This window comes from Dipodomys spectabilis, unplaced genomic scaffold (assembly GCF_019054845.1).
Source record: "Dipodomys spectabilis isolate Male_0828 unplaced genomic scaffold, ASM1905484v1 ptg000019l, whole genome shotgun sequence".
NCBI classification, from domain to species: Eukaryota; Metazoa; Chordata; class Mammalia; order Rodentia; family Heteromyidae; genus Dipodomys; species Dipodomys spectabilis.
In genome coordinates this window covers 9,734,812-9,752,513 of record NW_024870696.1, presented here as the reverse complement: position 1 = coordinate 9,752,513, position 17,702 = coordinate 9,734,812, and the positions used below count along the sequence as shown (strand labels likewise).

The window sequence follows — 17,702 nt, the reverse complement described above, 5'->3', positions numbered from 1 at the left end:
AAGGTCTTTCACAATAAAAAACTTATTTAAAAAAAGAAATAATGTACAAAATTGAAATGAGAAGAACTTCGTTTGATGTTAAATGATACTTCTGACCAGGTGGCCCAACTCTTACCACTCTGACGTTGGATCATAACCAAATGAAGAACAGCCACTCTGGCTCTATTTCTTATACAAAGAAACAAAGCTTGAAGAGCTGGAAAGAACTGTGCCACTCACACAACCTGTTTAGGCGGAAGTACGATACAGTTTAGATCTATACATCCAAATCACCTACTATCTCATGGCCATACTGCCGGGGATGACTTGAAACTGCTTCTGTAGGCCCCGAATCAACAGCATGCCCGCTCATGTTCTTGAGCCTCCTGTGTGAGGTACCCGTCAGGACTGACTGCAAGGATCTGAATATCTTTGCTCTTTCAAATAATGCAATCAAGTGATAGGCTCTCCCTGAGGTGTCAGTACCTCATTCCTCTTCCTTCTTTTAACAAACATTTTTTACAGGGGGATAAGAATCACCTCAACACATTCTAAAATGCTTCAACTTCAGGGAAGAGCTCTCTTTGCAGTCAGATCCCAGTATACCCACCTACCAGCTCATCACTTTAGGAAGGGCTGGAAGAATCTCACTGCAGGTTACATAAATTGTTTTTTTTTAAATTTCAGGTAATTTTAACAAACACAGGAAGCATTTTTAAGTCATCTCTAGTGTCTTCTACATATATGGAGAATTCTGGGTACATAACAAAGACTAAAATGAAGACAGGTCAATGTCAGGGACTGAACATCAGGATGTGGATGTGGCTTCTAGATGAGGAGGAGGAAAGGGCCTTCAGTTTGTTGAGAAGGGGAAAGATAAGCTAATCTTTGAGGCAGAGAATCCCTTTAATATACCTATTCCCAATGGGAACTAGTTCTCAATGGTAACGACCTGGAGTCGATATTGAAGTGAATATAAACACAAATTGTACCCTGATAGCCTTTTGGATTATGAATCCTGTTAGAAGTACATTGTAGTTTAATAGCACTTGATTGTCTGAAGTAAATATTTTTACCTACAAAACCAACAGATATGTGTACCTGGAGCTGGTGCCTCGCATCTTGATCTTAGCTACCCAGGATGCTGAGACCTGAAGATCACAGTTCGAAGGCAGCCCAGGCAGAAAAGTTCATTTGACTCATCTCCAGTTAGCCAACAGAAAGCTATGAGTGGAGCTGTGCCTCCAGTGCTACCATGCCTCACCTTGAGCAAAAATCCCAAGCAAGAGCAGGAGGCCTTGAGTTCAAGCCTCACTACTGTCACCAAAGCAAACAAAAAACTATGTAAATTGCTTGTATAACTTGTTCATTCAATTCCAAGTCTCTATCCAAATAGCCAAAGTGCTCCCGAAATCCTTTGCTTTTTAGATCATTACTTTCACAGTGGCATCAAGGGGACCATTTCTGTGCATGACCTCAAACAAAAGGGAGGCACGTTTAACATTTAAGAAATTACTTACATTTCAATGACATCATCAAAAGGGCTATTATGTCTCCGTAATTTGAAGTGTATTACTAGCAATCATTTTATATTGCTTTGCTAGTCAAGGATTACCTTTATTTGCCAAGATTCACTATTTCCTGGTTCTGAAGTTCTGGATTTCAACCAAATCATCTCAAGAATTGAGCACTAGAGCATTTGCATTTGACTTTGATATTCACCTACAGTGCAGGATATTGGACACACAAAGCTTTCTTAAGTATTCCCAGACACTTGAGTCTGCAAACAGTGATATCCCAATGTCTGACAGGTGTGCTTTTTAAGATTTTATGTTTCTCCCCTCGCTGTTACTCCTGGTCGGATGGTATTTTCGTGGTCTGATAAATTATGAATCCTTTCGACTGTGTTTCATTTATAACATGTCCTGCCACTTGTATGGTGAGTTCTAGAGATGGTATGGTCCTTTAAGAGTCTTGAAGTGTTGAGAATTCAAAAGTATCATAACTATGCACAACTCAGACATCAAATACAGGAAGCCAAAAACAGCTTCTTGAACATGATGGGCAAATGTTAGACTGGAAAGCCTTATGCTCAGTAAAATGATATACAAAACCCAGCCACTCCTGAGTTCTAAACATTTGAACAATTGAACTGAAAATTTCAACCACAGATGTGGCAAAAAATGCATTGCAATATCTCCCTGTATTTTATCAGACCACAATGAAATAAAACTATTAATAAACAGAAGCTAGACAAAATATTCAAAATACATGGAGATTGAACAATACACAATACCTGGTTGAACGAGAACTGAGTTTTCAAAAATAGGAATTTAAAATATTCTTAAAATCAAGTGAAAATTTTAAAAATTGCCCATATTTTTGGGGATGCAGTAAATGAAGTGCTAAGAAGGGAGTTTATAGCTATGAAAAGCTAAACTTATAAAGCAGCACACTTGTCAAATACATAACAATACACCACAAGAAAACAAGAGCAAGTCAAAGCCTTGCAGATACTGCTGATGCTTATACTTGCTGCTGCCAACCACGGCCAATCCAACCATGTTCTTCACTGCTAAGCCTACAGAAGTTCCAAAGACAACAGAACACTTTCAGGCTCTGAGCCCAGCAGAGAAAGGATTTGGATATAAAGGTTCCTTCGTACACAGGATTATCCTAGGAATCATATGCCAAGATGGTGAGGCCACATGCCACCCTGGCATTGTTGGCAAGACCATCTATAGAGAGAGATTTGAGCTAATGCCAGTGGTCCTCAAACAATTCTATAAAATGCAAAGGAAAAGAATGGAACCAAATGCATTCTATATACCCAGTATTACCTTGACTTAAATTAAAAACAAAAACTAGGAGCTTGTCAAAAATTTATGGACCAATTCTTCGTGACTATAGAGGCAAATATGTGACTCTTGCACTTTCTGTCCCATAAACTGAGGAAATGATATAAGATTGGAAACCCATATGTTAGGGTGGTATCTGACACAAATCAAGTATGGTATTATTATAATTTTTAATTGAGTCATAGGGGAGCTCTATGTGGAGTCTTTTGAGGAACCTCCATACTACTTTCCAAAGTGGTTGAACAAGTTTACACTCCCACCAACAATGCAGTAAGGTTTTGGGCATTTACCCAAATGTTTACAAACAAGACCACACTAAAGCTACCAGCACGACTATGTTTATTGCAGCGCTATTTACTATAGCTAAGATATGGAATCAACCCAGATGCCCCCTCAGTAGATGAATGGATCAAGAAAATGTGGTATATAAACACAACGGAATTCTATGCCTCCATCAGAAAGAATGACATTGCCCCATTTGTTAGGAAATGGAAAGACTTGGAAAAAAATTATATTAAGTGCAGTAAGCCAGGCCCGAAGAAACATAGGTCCCATGGTTTCCCTTATTTGCAATATCTAGTATATGTCTGAGTCAAGCAGAAAAGGTCAGATAAGGTGATATTAGGGAAATGAACCCTAAGATATGTACTCAAATGTTTTTTTTCTTTCATGTGATTGTTTCTAACACATTTATAAGATTATTTCTTCGTTGCTTTGTATGTCCCTCCCCCACAGTATAACCCCTGCTTTCACTGTATTTGATGTCGGTATAATTTGTGGAGAGGAAGGGGAAAAACAAATCGTTTAAATAGGGATACAAGTGGACTCATTGCAACAATGAGATGTACAAGTCGTTATGTCGAAAACGAACTTTACAACTTTGGTGCCGGGGAGGGGTGGAGCGGGAGAATTGGGTGGGGGGATGGGGTGGGGGGAGGGGGGAGGATGGGAAGGGGAAACAAAAGAGGAGGCTACAATGCTTGATAAGAAATGAACCCATGTAATTGTAACCCCTCTGTACACTATTTTCACGATAAAAAAAAATTTTAATTGATGTAAAAAATGTGTGGTTGGCACATACTGTTGGATTCTAATGAATTTTCCTCTACAAGTCAAGGAGAAATTTTACAGCATAAACATAACTAAAGCCCTGAATAATTTTATTTTCTGTTTTATCTTAATCATGATTTTGACCAATTTCTCCCCAAGTAGCTTTCGTTGTGACCAAAGGTGACTCTCCAGCCCAGCTCACTAGTTCTGACAGCCTTCTTGGTCATATTCTTCACACTAGTTTATAGCCATCTTCTGTAGCCTCATTTTGCTTCACAGAGCCGAAATTCCATGAAAGTTGAAATTCCCACAAGCTGTAGCATAATAATTAATCTACAGGATCATGGGACAGCCACTGTATCTCTGTAAGGACGAAGATACTCATCACCACTGTGTTAACTCAAGCCTGAAAACAACTCTGGCACAGTGCATCTATGGATTCAGGCCACGCTGATGACCTGGTACACTGGCAATCACTGGGTGGAGGAGCTGGGGTGGTGATACTATAGTAATGTCCGCCCCCCTAAGCATCCTGTCATGTCTAGGAGCACAATGGTGGGTCTGGGAGACAGGAGTTTTGAAAATCTTACTGGCCAGAGATGCTGGCAGACAATGGGCAATGACAGCAGCATAGAGCAAGTCCATAAAGAGCCTGTGGCAGTGACATCTCATTAACTTATAGATCATTGTGAGGGGGGAAGGGTAAGGATCTGGAAATTATAGGCTCTTTGAATCACAGATATTTATAAAGCATTTGCTGTGCCGCCAGCCTCTCAAAACCCCAAATTGTCATTTTCTTTTTTTTTTATTTTTAACTGAACTGAAAAGTGTACCATTGGAAAATATTGTAGATACTTAGGTTCTATCATATGGACATTCACATGGCTAAATTGAGATAATTATATATCACCTTATATGTTCATTTTTCATTCTATGTAGTAAGAAGGCTTAACTCTATACCCATAGTGACTGTCAAGTGTCTAATATATTGTACCTAAAGATAGCATACTCCTCAATAGATCTCTCTAATTTGTTCTCATGTACAATTGAATTGTTGTGCCTTTGCTCTCAGAGCTTCTGATAATAACTTGGTAGTTCTGTTTCTATGTATCTGACTCCTTTTAACTTCTACATTCAATTGAGATGTGGTGGTAATTTGTTTTTCTGAGCAGCGTAACAACTGGTGTTACACGTCTCAATGAATACTAGCTTAGGATAAATGGCAAAAGAAAAACAAAAGAAATCAAAGTAAAAGAAGTTCAATAATAATTTGCTTTTTTCCTTGACAGTATTGGTGTTCAAACTCAGGGCCTTTGGTGAGTTATATTTTAGTTTTATTTTAGACATATTTTATTGTAGCTATAGTTTGTTTTAGTTATATTTTTTAGATAGGACATCACATGTTTTACCCAGGCTAGCCTCAGACTGATCCTTCCAGTCTTCAGCTTCCAAGTAGCATGTATCACTCTGTCTGACCAATAAATTTTCATTTTCATACTCCTTTGATGATTATTTCTTGACAGTTGTTAACCAAATATGTGAATAGTATGTTGGTGGAAGTGAATAGCATCTGCTTATGAGTAGGGACACATCTCAGGAACATGAACCCTCACTGAACTTAATACCTGTTAATTGTATAATAGAACATTATGAAATAACTGAAATTTAATTTTATTCAATCCCTAGATTCCCTCGAAGGCATGCACAAATAATTTTTAAGAAGTCAGGAAATAAGATGCATATATCTAGTACAAGAATTTTAGCAGTTAGAATTCAAAACTTGAATATAAGCTTTAAAAATTGATCTTATTAATCAATTTAAGTGACTATTCAAATTATTATTGAATTTCCATTTCCTTCTTTTTTTTCAGAGCTGGCCAACACTTCCATAGCAACGACTTTAATGATTTTATTATGGCAGCATTAAACATGGCTTTTACTGGATATGTTTTGCATTGGCTAATAACATCACCTGGTGCATGAGACACTTGAACTACTGCTTTGACCTCATTATCACTGTTCTACATCTTTATTCCCTATGTGCCCTAATGGACAGTAATTTTGAATAGTTATAAGTAGATTTAAATTTCTAAATTGTCCCAACATTGTGTCACTGACAGACATTTTATTCTCCTGGGAGACTTAGAAAAAATCTGACCTTACTGAATTTTTTCATTTCCAGAATCATGAAAATAACTTGCACTCAGAGTATGCATCTCCCTTTCCCCACTGGGCATACTTAAAGCTCCACACAGATTAGTGGCTTGATAATGAAAGAGGAGATGAAGAGAAATTAATGGCTGAATAATGAGTAATGATTTTTGCAGAACTTTTTGTCAGTGAAGTATTTGAATAATAGTCATGGGGCTCATTAAGCTAATCAGATGACTGATAATCTATTCGAGCTCATCTTGAATTGTCTCCTGGGCATCTCTTCCCACAATAATCATGTTGAGTCCTGTAACACCCAGAAGGCAAACAGTTGATAAGTAGGAGTCTCTTGTGTATTAGGAGGCAATGTATGAGACTCAGACTTGAAAAACAACAGTGATTCCCAAGAATAGTTCGTTAGTAGGAATATTCCAAGAAAGAAGAAAGAAGACTCAGATAGAGGATGCTGGGTGCATTGTAAGACCAAAGGTAGAAACTGTATCATGTTGGACTAGGTACAAGTTCTAATGCTTTGATTATATTATTCTGTTTACCTTTCTATACATCAGTATTTCAACTAATATGAAAATAAAACAAGATCTAATTTTTAATGCTGCATTTGGAAAATGTTCACTTAATTATATTAGGGTTCACTTAAGTATTAGGGTTCATTATGGCTTCACTAGAGAATTATATGAAATATTTTTCACACTTTTTTGAAGAGTTGAAGAAGTTATAAAACCCCCAAACTCATTTCACGATGCCAGTCATCACCACAAACCACAAGTAAAGACAAAGAAATTAGAAAAAATAGAGAAAATGCTATAAGTGAATAGAATACAGAAATATTAAAGTGCTAGAAAATTGAATTTGACAGTAAATTTTAAAAGTTGCTCTCATGATGAAGTATCATGTCTCAGAAATGAAATGTAAGCATGATTCCATCTATGAAATTGAATCAATGTTTTATCATGCTAACAAAATGAAGAAAATCATCATGACCAATGTAGAAAAGGTTGACAGAATGCAACACTCATTCAAGATAAAAAACATTGAACAAATCAGTAATACATATATATATATTACATATATATTACATATATATGTAATAATATATAATATATTTAAATATATTATATATAATACAAATTTACATTTAAAAGCCCACAGATATCACAATACTCAGTAAGGAAATAATAAAATATGTCCATCTAAGAACCAGAAAATATATAACACTAGAAATTCTATCCAGAGCAATTAAGCATTAGTATAAATAATGGAAATATATACTCATTGACATAACCACTACTTCATGGTATTTGTAACTGTAGAGGCAGTATTTAAGATCTACATTCACCAACTTTCAAGAACATAACACAATAATCAAATAATTGTGTTGTACCATTGTGCTGTATCTGTTCAATATAGATAGAGATCAAGATTCAACAATGGAGAAATAAGTCCATCACTGTATGGAAGACTACAGACTACAGAAGTAATTTTATACTAGCCTCTTTTCCATTTTGACAATACTTTGTCCATTAGGCCTCAATAAAAATGAAAAATTAATAATGAAATAACTATCACTCTGGGGATTCTCTTTTACAATTGTGCCCTTAAAGTGGTTTAACTAATTCATATTTTTCATAGTCATTGCATTCTATAACGTTCTGTGAACACTGAATTAGCATTTCTAACCATTTCTTTATCCTTTACTCTCCCCCCCCCTCTCTCTCCAGTCTCTTTGGAAATAAGGTCAACTACATAGCGCAGACTGGACTGACTCACTATATAACTTTCATGCTTCTGCCTCCAAAGTGCTAGCATTATAGACATGCACCACAAAACCCCACTAAAAACTCAATTCTTGTAGGAAATATGGAACTGAACTAATGAAAGCTCTGGGTCATGGTCTTTTCATCAACTGATGAATGACCATACATATGTTTCTAACTAAAGGATTGTTAAGTAATTCTTATTTCCATATTGTGACCTCATTGACATTGAACTTTGTGATTCATATTCATCAGCCTTATAATGTATCTCAGAAAAAATTTTATTGCATACATGTGTTTTCTTGATTACACCAAAATTTATGGTGTTTAGGAACACTAGACCTAGTTGAGAACTATATTTGGGGAACATTTTAAAAGCACATTACCAAAAGAGAAGATATTTTTATTCACCCTATGTTGACAGAGAAACAGCTACACATGTGGAAAGATGGGTAGGGGACATCAAGAACAGTGATAAATGAGTATGTAAAAATATTAAGATTTATTACAAATGTGGAAATTCCTAAAAGTTAAACATGTTCAAAAATAATACTATTAAATAGTGAACTTAGTTGTAGTGTAAATATTTTTAGGTGAGTTTCTTTGGGAACTGACTCCAGATGAAATGTAAAAGCAAATTTCTGCATAGTACTATAGAAACCAAACCAGAAAAAAAAATATTAATTTGTCATTCTTTTGGTGATACTGGAGTTTTGAACTCAAGTCTTTGAACTTGCTAGGCTGATTGCTCTACAACTTGAGCCACAGCTCCAGACTTTTTTGAAAATTTAAATTTAGAACAACATATTACAATAAATAAATATTTAACGTACAATATGCAATATGTAATTGTTTATCTTATTAACAATCCTTCATCATTTTATCTGTATTGTCTATTACAGCCTCACTTTTTTGGTTGTTATTTTGGAGATGGAATCTAATGAACTTTTCTACCCAGCCTGTTCTTGCAGTGTGATCTTCCACACTCTAACCTCCTGTATAGCTAGGATTACCAGTGTAAACCACTAGTACCCAGCACACACATACACACACACACACACACACACACACACACACACACACACACACACACACACACACAGCTTAAAGCTATCCACTGTAAATACTTATGGAAGTGAAATATATTCACTAATTAGGAAATACATGTTTTTAAATGTATATAGACTTCTAGGGAATTAAAGAAGTAAAACTATATGCTAACATATTGTAGATATTTATATCTAGCTATAATGATGAAACAATGAAATTAGAAGAAATGAAGTTTCAGTCCACCTCATTAATAGACACAAGTTTCAATGCAATATAACACTGCATTAAGTAGTCATGGCTAAAGCCACGTGCTTGTGGCTAATCCTGTAATCCTAGCTAACCGGGATGTTGAGATCTGAGGATGGTAGTTTGAAACTAGCCTGGTCAGGAAAGTCTGTGAGACTCCTATCTAATAAACCACTCGGAGAAAACCCCGGAAGTAGTACTGTGGCAGAGTGCTAGCCATGAGCAAAGTAAGCTCAGGGAAAGTACCTAAGCCCTGAGTTCAAGCAACAGGACCAGCAAATAAAGAAAAAATAATCATGGACAAGATTGAGTAAGTCTTATTGTGCAAAGTAACGCCAGCATTATAAAATACAGCAAGCCAAAATAATAATAATAATAATATGATAAAGGTATCACATTATAAAAATCCTATTCAACATAGTTACCATTTAAAGCAAAAGGAATCTCCTAGACACTAAGAGGAAAAATGTCATGTGCACTGAGTTAAATCAAGATAATGCTAAAAGATTTCTTCTAGTGTGACTAATTCAAAAACTAGTATTTATTGCCATAGGGTAATTTATAAACATCATTTTTAGAGTTGAAAAGAGAAATTAGCAAGAATTCTTAATAAGAGATGAGGATAAAAAATCATATATACTTTTAGATACTCCATAAGCTAAGATGTTATAATTTTATTATTAGACTTGATAAAGCAACAAAATATAAAGTTTTAGGCAGAAGACATAAGATGTGAATAACACACTAAATAAGGAGCCTGATTCATACATGAACTTGCATTGACATATGATGTGCTACCCAATAAATATGTACATGTTTTCAATATTTTACTTTTTAACATGTATTACTTGTAGTTATTATTTTGAGGCATTTCAATATATTTTGGTACATCTCTTTATTTTAGGTTTTTGTAATCTCCTTATGTGTTTTGAATATTATTCTTTGTCAAATTAAGAGGTAGGAAATAATTACTTACCTTGCAGATTTTTTGTTTATAGTTATAACTGTTACTCTATAGAAGCTTTTAACTTGATAAAATCTTATCTATTGGTACTTGTGCTTTAAGGGTCTTATTCAAGTAATCAGTTTCTGTACCAATATCTTAGTGCTTTGCCTAAGATTTCTTCCAGGGGTTTCATAGCTTCATACCTTACAGTTAAGTCTTTGATACATTGATTTGATTTTCGAAGCATGTGAGATAGGCATCTAGTCTTTTGTATATGCATATCCAGTTTTTCTTACATATCTTATTGAACAGTATGTCTTTTATAAAATATATGGTTTAGTCATGTTCATCAAGAGTCAGTTGTCTATAGATGTGTAGTTTTTGTTTGTAATACCTGTCATCTGTTCCGTTCATCCATGCCATGTTACTGTAAATCAGCAGTATGTCTTAAAATTAGGTATTGTGATACCTCTAGCTTCTGTTTTAATTCAAGATGACTTTAGCTATTCAGGGTCTTTTGTGGCTCCATAAACATCTTATGACTTTTTTCTAGCTGTATGAAAAAAGGTTATCAAATTTTATATGGATTTCATTTAGCCTGTAAATTGTTTGAATATCACGGATATTTCAATAGCATTTTTAATCTATGAATATAACAGGCATTGTCTTTATTATGTCTTTTTGAATTATTTTTTTCACAAGTGTTTTGTAGTTTTTACACAGAAGTCATTCATCTCCTTGGTTATGCTTATTCCTAAGTATTTTTGTTATTTTAAATGGGGATACCTTCATGATTTCTTTCTCAAAAGGTTTATTGCTGATGTACAGAAATACTACCTATTGTATGTAAAGTTTGTTTCCTGTCCTGCAACATTACTGAATATATTTTTCTGTATGAAAAGCCCTTTGCTGGTGCCTTCAGGCTTTTTTTTTGTCAGTCGTGGGGCTTGAACTCTGGGCCTGGGTGCTGTCCCTCAGCTCTTCAGCTCAAAGTTAGCACTCTACCACTTGAGGCACAGTGCCACTTCCAGCTTTTTCTATTTATGTGATGCTGTGGAATAGATCCCAGGGCCTCATGCATGCTAGACAAGCACTCTACCACTGAGCCACATTCCTAGCCCACCTTCAGGCTTTTCTACTATTAGAATGAAATTATCTTCAAATGGGGATAATTTGACCACCTCCTTTTCTGTTTGTATGCCTTTTGTTTTTGTTCCTAATGGCTCTAGAAAAAAACTTTCCATTCTAAATTGAAAAAGTGAGAAGTAAATGTAAACCTAAAACTCTCTCAGAATTTGGTGTTTTCTGTGCCTCCTCTCATCTGATCATATTGTCACTTCTGCTGCTTTAATACCAAGTGGTTCTCATCAGTCTTATTTTTTTAATTTTCTAGTGATAAATAATAACAATAAAATAAATTTATATATATATATTAATTTGGTGATATACTTGGGTTTGAACTCAAAGCTTCACACTTGCTTTTTGGCCTTGAATTCAGCTCTACGTTTTGCTGGTTAGTTTTGAAACAGCATCTCAAGCCCTACTCAGGGGCATGCTTTGCCACAGCCTACCTACATTAGATTCTGTCAAGCTAAGAAACACAGAATGGCCACATCTAGATCTTGGGGGTCCTAATTTCCAGAGCAACCACCCGTGAGCACCTTGAGAGTCACTTCAGACTCTAACCACCACCCCTCACCTCAGCCCATTCCGCAGGAAGTAGGAAAGCGATCAACTCTGCCCCATTTCCCTACAAAATAAGGAATCAGAAGTGATGGGAAGAGTAAGCAACTTCCGCCATTAGGCTTCACCATCTTAAGCCCGATGGGGATGTCCATCATAGCAGCTCCACCTTGGTTTCATGGCCTACAACTGACGCCCAGACAAGCCAATCAGTAACAGCTCCTCCAACAGTCTCTCCCCGCCCCTCTGTTCCTCCCCTTAAAAGAGGTGGACTTGCTCGGGCTCTTCTCTCCCCTCCTCTTCACCCTGACTCTGAAAGGCCCTCTCACATTTTCCCTAATGAAACTTGCCTGTTGTAAATGTAAAATAAATGCAAAATTCAACAACAAAAACAAGAAACAAAAAGGGGTCTCAACTTTGCTGCTTGGACTGGCCTGGAGACATAACTCTCCCAATCACTCTCCCAAGTAGCTAGGCTTATAAGAACGTAGCAAAATAATTTAAAATTTTTACCGCCATAAATTGATTTTATAAAGAGGTTTTATTTTATTGACAACTTGTGTATAATGTACTTTGATCAAATACAGCCTATTTATGTTTCTCTTTCTTAATGACCTTCTGTCCTCCACCTTCCTTTTACTCAATTTTTGTTATTTCACTGTACTATTTTGATATATATATATAACAAGCTTCTACAATATTCACACCCTCTCTTTTCTACTATTTCTCACCAATTGATCTCCCCCAAACAATCCCTATTTTACAGTCATGTCCTTTTTGGAGTGAGTATGTTAGTTATTTATAGATACAGGCACACGTGTATATATATATATATATATATATATATATATATACACATATATATATATATGTGTGTGTGTGTGTATATAAATATATAGATAGATATTTCTGCTTTGTCTTGTCTCATTTAATTTAACGGTCTATTTCATCCATTTTCCTACAAATAAGATTCTCTCTCTCTCTCTCTCTCTCTCTCTCTCTGCCAGTACTGGGGCTTATGACTCATTTTTCTTTGTTACTTATAAGAATCCATGTATATATATATACATATATATATATATAAGTATATGTATGCTTCATTATGTACTCCTCAGTTGTTTGGCTGTTGGAAATAGTTATGTTATGAATATGTACTTGCAAGTATCTCTTGTATACTGATTTAAATTACCTTGGGTATCTGTCCAAGATTGATACAGCAGGATCATATGGTAGCCTAGTTTTAGTTTCTTGAAGAACCTCCATAATGATTTCCATAGCAGTTGGACTAATTTCCATTTCCACCATAGACTGGGTGCCTTGAGAACAGAAATTTGTTTCAAGTTTTGGAAACTGGAAGTCCAAAGTCAAGGACCAAATGTGTTAGATTTCTAACACGGGTTTTTCTCTTCTGGCTCATGTATGGAGAGCTGCCTTGTCACCATGCCGTTATACTGTGCCTCTGGACATGTGGACTGGAGATATGCACAAATCTTAGACCATATCACTGACAGAAAAAGAGCATTCTGAAACACTGAGCAGTCATCTGTAAAGCACTCACAAATCTGAAGATCTTCTCACTGTCTTATTTATTTATGCTAGAATCACTGACATGCTCATTGATCATTGGGAAATGATTTAGTTCAGAATGCTCTGCCTTGAAACTTGAAAATAATTGAACCAGCTGATTGATGTTGCCAACATCACCCTTACTGTGAATACTCTGGGAAGTGTATCACTGAGCTTGAAGCTTTGGGTATCAGGGAAGCTTGGGCAAAGTCAGTAAGTATAGGTTATATAATGTCCAAAAATATTCATTCTAGTTGTAATTGGGTTTTATGACCTTCACTGAAATCTTTATTTGCATTCTATGTCTTGGACTAATGCATAAGAACTATGAGACATTCCTGCTTTCATATTGCCCATATATTCCTGTGAAAGAAAGGAAATGCACACTCTATTACAAGAAGGTAGGGGATTACAACACTGGAGGATGATATTTGGAACAGATAAAACTAATATTCCCATTTAACACCATCTTGTAGACATATTTATACTCCATGAACCTTAAGTAAAACTCCTTTGGGAATCCAAGCAGCCAAAAGAAACTCCAATCCTGCAGGTATACGTGATCTTGGACATATTTTTTTTCTTTTATGATTTTTTTCCAAGTCCTCCATTTCCTTACAAATGGGGCCGTGTCATTCTTTCTGATGGAGGCATAGAATTCCATTGTGTATATATACTACATTTTCTTGATCCATTCATCTACTGAGGGGCATCTGGGTTGGTTCCATATCTTAGTTATGGTAAATAATGCTGCAATAAACATACTTGTGCTGGTAGCTTTAGTATGGCCTTGTTTGTGGTCATCTGGGTAAATGCCCAGAAGTGGGATTGCTGGGTCATAGGGAAAATCTATGTGTAGTATTTTGAGGAACCTCCATACTGCTCTATATCATGTGTGAGCTGTTGAGAGTTTATTGTAGTATAGTGAAGTCACATTTCTAATAATATTGAATAAAATGTTTCTAAATGTAATAAATGAGTAGAGTGATAAAACAAAATTTACTCTGAAAGATACCAACGACTTCTATAATCAAAACTAAAAAGCACGTTATTGATGTAAACAATAGATTTTTAAAAACAGTAAAAATCAAGAGAAGGAACAATTACCATATGTATAAACAAATGATTTTTATCTGGATACAAAAATAATTCAGTGAGAAATTGTAGTCTTTTATAGAAAGAATGGGATGGGAATTATATTGTAAATATGAATCTTTGAACTAAGTTTTGCACATTGGAGCCCAAAATTCATAGAAAAAATAATACAGAAGAAAACTCATGATTGGTTTAACAAAGACCTCTTAAATAGCTCATAAGTATGTAAATTGATAAATTAATATTCTCTCAGAAATGCAGCTATAAAATTCAATATATAACCTACAAAATTAAGAACGTTAAGGATATGTGTGGTGTTGGGAGTAATGGGAGGAAATGATGGGAGGGGTGACACTGATCAAAATACATTATGTTTATAAACTGCTTTATATGACTACCTAAAGATAATAAAATAAAATGTTTCCAACATTTTATTCCCAAAAGGAATGTAATGGTAAGCCTACTGTGTGAGAAAATAGTTTAAATCATCCATCTGATGGTGAGTATTAAAAAAACAACAGCTCTTAGCTTTCAATAAGAAAAGTCACTACCCTACAGAAAAAATAATAACCAAATGATTTACAGATACTTCATAAAATAAAATATATACAGAAGGAAATTAAACACATGAAAGAGTGTTCAACATCACCGGCCATTCAGCAAAGGCAAAGTAAATCAAAATGAGATACAACTCTAAACTAATTGTCATTAAAAAGACAGAAGGAAGTGGCGCTGTAGCTCAAGTGGTAGAGCGCTCGCCTTGAGCTGAAGAGCTGAGGGACAGCTCCCAGGCCCAGAGTTCAAGCCCCACGACCGACAAAAAAAAAAAATGTTTACTAAAAAGACAGAACACATCCAGGTGTTGGTGTCTCCTGCCTGTAATCCTAGCTACTCAGCAGGCTGGGGTCTGAGGATCACAGTTAGAAGCCGACTGGAACAGGAAAGTCTGTGAGACTATATCTCCAATTAATCACAGAAAAGGCCAGAAATGATGCTGTATCTCAAGTGGTAGAGCAAATAGAGCTTAGGGATAGCACTGAGGCCCAGAGTTCAAGACCAGAACTAGAAAAAAAAGACACAAAACACCATAATGAAGATGCTGAAGATCTGAAACTCTCAACATGATTGTGAAAAGTGTAAAAAAAAGTACATGCACTTTAGAAAAATTGACAGCTTTTAAAACATTAATAGGCACACACACACTATTGTTCAGACATTCCATTCCAGATATTTACTTAGGAAAAACTAAAATATATTCCATATAAAGATTTGTATACAGATAATGTTTTTGTAATCATCTCAAGCCAAAAGTAATTCAACACATGAATGACTTATACAAAACCATAACATAGGTAGATGATTTTAGATAAGAGTCTTAAGGACTTTCCTGCTCAGGCTTGCTTTGAACTGTGATCCTCATATTTCAGCCTAAAACACGATATCTTAATGATATGCATCCCAACTGTCTTTTTATTAATCTAGTTAATAGATAATTCATCCTCAAAACTCACTCATTAATTTTAATATGAAAATACTAATTCTGAATTTATACATTCCTAAATATTTTAGGTGGAATATTGAGGCATTTTGCTTTTCTTTATATTTGTAGAGATCTTTATTTGTACTTAGTAAGCTGATTTCAATTTACTGATTTTGGGAAAGTATTAAATTTTACAGTTATTTTGGATGTACTTTAAAGAAGATAGTCTATAATGTATGAGGTAAACACGTATGCACACACACACACACACACACACACACACACACACACACAAATATACACTTCAATCCATCTGTTTTGTCAGTCATCATTCCCCCAGTTTTCAAGATTTTATGTTTTGAAAGCCTTGATTTTTATCCAAAGAAGTGTATCTCCTAGAACACAGATTTCAACAAACAAACTGTATTCGTCCAGTATAGTCCGAATGTGTGGCAGTGAGTCAGAGTGAATTCCAGATTGGTTTATGAAATACACATCAAAGAAGAGGTCACAAAGAAAGCTTCTGTTTGCTCCTCCTCAGAGCTTGTTTGACGTCCTTGTTCCTCAGGCTGTATATGAGGGGATTCAACATGGGGATGACAATTGTGTAAAATATGGACACTATTTTACTCTGTTCCATGGAAGAGGCAGCACTTGGCTGTGCATACATGAAGAAAACGGTACCAAAAAACAGGCACACTCCAGTTAGGTGAGAAGCACATGTAGAGAAGGCTTTCTGGCGACCCTGAACTGTGCGGATCTTCAAGATGGCAGAGATGATATAGATGTATGAGACCAAAACAATCAGGAAGGTACTGACAATAATGGAGCCACATAAGCCAAGAAGAACCAACTGGTTTATAAAGGTATCTGAACATGAGAGGGACAAGAGTGGAGGGACATCACAGAAAAAATCATTGATCTCATTGGACCCACAAAAGGACAACCTGAAGGTCATTGTTGTTTGAGTGACAGCATTCACTATACCCCATGAGTAGGACCCTGACACTAACAGCCCACACACCCGGTGTGACATATTCACCGAGTATAGAAGAGGGTTACAGATTGCAACAAAGCGGTCATAGGCCATGGCAGCTAGAAGGAAAGCCTCTGTGGTACCAAAGAGGGACAAGAAAAAGAATTGAGCAGCACACCCACCAAAGGACACTGTATGATCCTGTTTCAGGCAGTTCACCAAAGCCCTAGGTGCAATTGTAGAAGAATAGCAAATATCCAATAAGGAGAGGCTCTGTAGGAAAGCATACATTGGGGTGTGGAGGTGTACATCTACCCTTATAATCACAATCATGCCAAAATTTCCCACTACGGAGATAACATACAGGACTAAAAAAATCAAAAATAGAATGATCTGCATTTCTGCACCTCCTCTAAATCCAAGTAGAACAAACTCTGAGACATGTGTAAAATTTGCCATTGTTCTTATAAGTGGAGCCAGAGAAAGATAAAAGATAGCTAAAAATGTTCAAGCCTGATGTAATTCCTACATAATAAAATTAATGTTGAGACTTTCATGAGGCATTAACAGTGTTCTGTTCATGATCTTAGCTATATATCTTGGTCTACAATATTCCAAGTGCCATGAAAAGAGCAAAAGTTCTTCTGTTGGGGAAAGGAATCAAAAATAAATAAGCATTAACATACAGTCACCATCTATGAATACATTGACATATTAATCAATTCATCTTATCAATAATACATGGGCTTCTGTAATGGCAGCTCTTTGGGAGGTAGGAAGGTTGAGCTAGGAAGACCACTATTGGAGGTTAGCCCAGGCAAAAAAAAAATTACTAAACTCTATCTCA

General features: G+C 35.7%; 1 protein-coding gene across 1 annotated transcript; it reads right to left on the bottom strand.

Annotated features, from left to right (window-relative positions):
- Positions 1-16,387: 16,387 nt before the first annotated feature.
- On the bottom strand, positions 16,388-17,314 carry LOC122103981 (olfactory receptor 12-like). Its single transcript, XM_042674667.1, has one exon. It carries the CDS (start codon positions 17,312-17,314, stop codon positions 16,388-16,390), a length of 927 nt encoding a protein of 308 aa, XP_042530601.1.
- Positions 17,315-17,702: the final 388 nt, after the last annotated feature.

Excerpts from the sequence above, each read along its gene's own strand:
- LOC122103981 (XM_042674667.1), bottom strand. The coding sequence starts at position 17,314 with ATGGCAAATTTTACACATGTCTCAGAGTTTGTTCTACTTGGATTTAGA.